Source organism: Penaeus monodon, chromosome 26 (genome assembly GCF_015228065.2).
Source record: "Penaeus monodon isolate SGIC_2016 chromosome 26, NSTDA_Pmon_1, whole genome shotgun sequence".
NCBI classification, from domain to species: domain Eukaryota; kingdom Metazoa; phylum Arthropoda; class Malacostraca; order Decapoda; family Penaeidae; genus Penaeus; species Penaeus monodon.
The window spans coordinates 42,116,485-42,118,512 of record NC_051411.1 but is presented as its reverse complement, the minus strand read 5'-3'; the positions used below and the strand labels follow the sequence as shown (position 1 = coordinate 42,118,512).

Below are 2,028 nucleotides of genomic sequence, written 5' to 3'. Positions count from 1 at the left end.
GAGCGAGATTGTTTAACGAGTTCCATTTCCTATGTGAAGGTAAAGTAGACCTGCTTCCTGATAGGTATGGAGTATAAAATCGGGGCAGCGGCAGACACTTTCTGTGGGAACAAGCAATTATTATTCACAACGTGGCGACCAAGCGCAGAAGCAGACAGGCAGCAGGGAGACAGAGGAGGAGGGAAAAGTATGGGTGAAACACCTGCGGGAGGAGGGCTGACGGTCATCAGGGCTGCATTATATGTAGGAGAATAGACTTCAGGTGACATCAGTACTGGCCTATTTACCCAGATGCTAAAATGACATGCATGGTACGATTAAAGTAAACTAACATAAGTGACTTTATAAGTAACCATACCTATACTGGTCGATATCTCACATATCTGTGCTACTCCACAGCCCCCGCCACCTTCTACCCTCTCCACTGGAAGCGCTGGGAAGAGCTGTTCGTCTCCGGCGGAAGCACCACCTGGACGTGGCCCCACGACACCGTCGGCATCCACCTGTGGAACAAGTTCAGCCGAGGGGCCCCCCTGCACCCGGGCGACGGCTCGGTCGTGGACAGGACCTCCAAGAGGAACTGCCCGAAGGTGTATGCGACCGTGAGGCAGATTCGGAAACTCAAGGACCACTTACAGAAGAAGAAAGCGAGGAACGGCTCCGCGAAGCGAGGCCAGGGCGTGTGAGCGCGGGCGGCGGCGGGGCCGAAGTGCTTTTGCGTCGATGTCACGGAACTTCCAACAGTGTACAACAAAGAACTTGTTGTCGGCATTTAAAAAGAAAAAAAGAAAGTAAAGTAATTCGAGTAATCTCCGGTTGGAAAACTTTATTCCCCACATAAATAATCATTATAAGACACTGCGCATTGGCAATCAAAGTCTGGATGGGTTTGTCCTTTAATCATTTTTCTCTTGTTGTGCAGCGAACTTGCAACTCAACGCAAGTCAGACTAAGTGATGAATTTTTATATTTCTCGCTCACTAGCGGGCTAGTGGCGTAAGTTCCCATATTGTTAATTATTGGTTCCATATCATATCAAAAGTAAAGGCCTATCTTAATGAAAAAGGAATGAGATATATCTATTTTGATTGATAATACGTAAAGAGGGATATTTTAAGAAAAAAATCTTCAGTCCCAAGGTTTCCTATAAGCATCCATGACGAAATGCAACTAGTGTTATTATTTGTTCTTGTTCTTTTGGAAGACGAACTTGCAGTCATGGAAATCGTCTTAAAAGTGATACCATAACCTCAAGTATTCTCTCAGTGACAATCTACCATGCACATCTTATTGTTCATCTAATGATCACTGACATTTATACTGGAAAGTATCAAGAAACTATTTATAAAGTAAGATATTTTATATTTCTTGTAGTATTATTTATATTCAAGATTCGTGCTGTGAGTGAAAGTGAACAGAAATATGACAATTTATCATCATTCTTTAATTATATAAGACAAGACCGTTTTTATGAGAATTGTACAGTGGATGTTTAGACTGAAACCTCAATTCGAGGCTACGATTGGGGTTAAACTAATTCGAACATGCAACAAAGTGTGAATATTGTATGAACCGCACGTTCGAGTGATCTGTGAACCGAAGCCAAATATGAACGAAACGGCATTTTACTTTATACTTGAAATGCATTTACGTTGTCTTTTCTTTCTTCCTCGGAAGTACCAGGTCGCAGTCTCCACGTTCTCGTATCAATAGGGGTTCTCATACGCGCTGTCGAATGGAAGAAATATTGATTTACTCATTTCTACTGCAGGAACTTGGCATTAAGAACAAAAGATCAGTATTATTGTTGTATTTATCATTTTAGGTTTGCCATTATTTGCGCTTTCGAAAAGCTACATAATATATATATATATATATATATATATATATATATATATTATATATATATATATATATATATATATATATATATATATTTTTTTTTTTTTTTTTTTTTTTTTTTTTTTTTTTTTTTTTTTTTTTAATATAAACTATATGTATAGTTATTCGTTTCTAAATTAGAAAAAA

General features: G+C 39.2%; 1 protein-coding gene across 3 annotated transcripts in view; it reads left to right on the top strand.

Annotated features, from left to right (window-relative positions):
* Positions 1-1,785, top strand: part of LOC119590191 (lactosylceramide 4-alpha-galactosyltransferase-like) — a 48,463-nt gene extending 46,678 nt beyond the window's left edge. For all 3 annotated transcript variants that reach the window (XM_037938983.1, XM_037938984.1, XM_037938986.1), the window contains exon 8: positions 400-1,785. In XM_037938983.1, the coding sequence (XP_037794911.1) occupies positions 400-686 (287 nt within the window). In that variant the 3' untranslated portion in view covers positions 687-1,785. The remainder of the gene's footprint in view (positions 1-399) is intronic.
* The last annotated feature ends 243 nt before the right edge of the window (positions 1,786-2,028 follow it).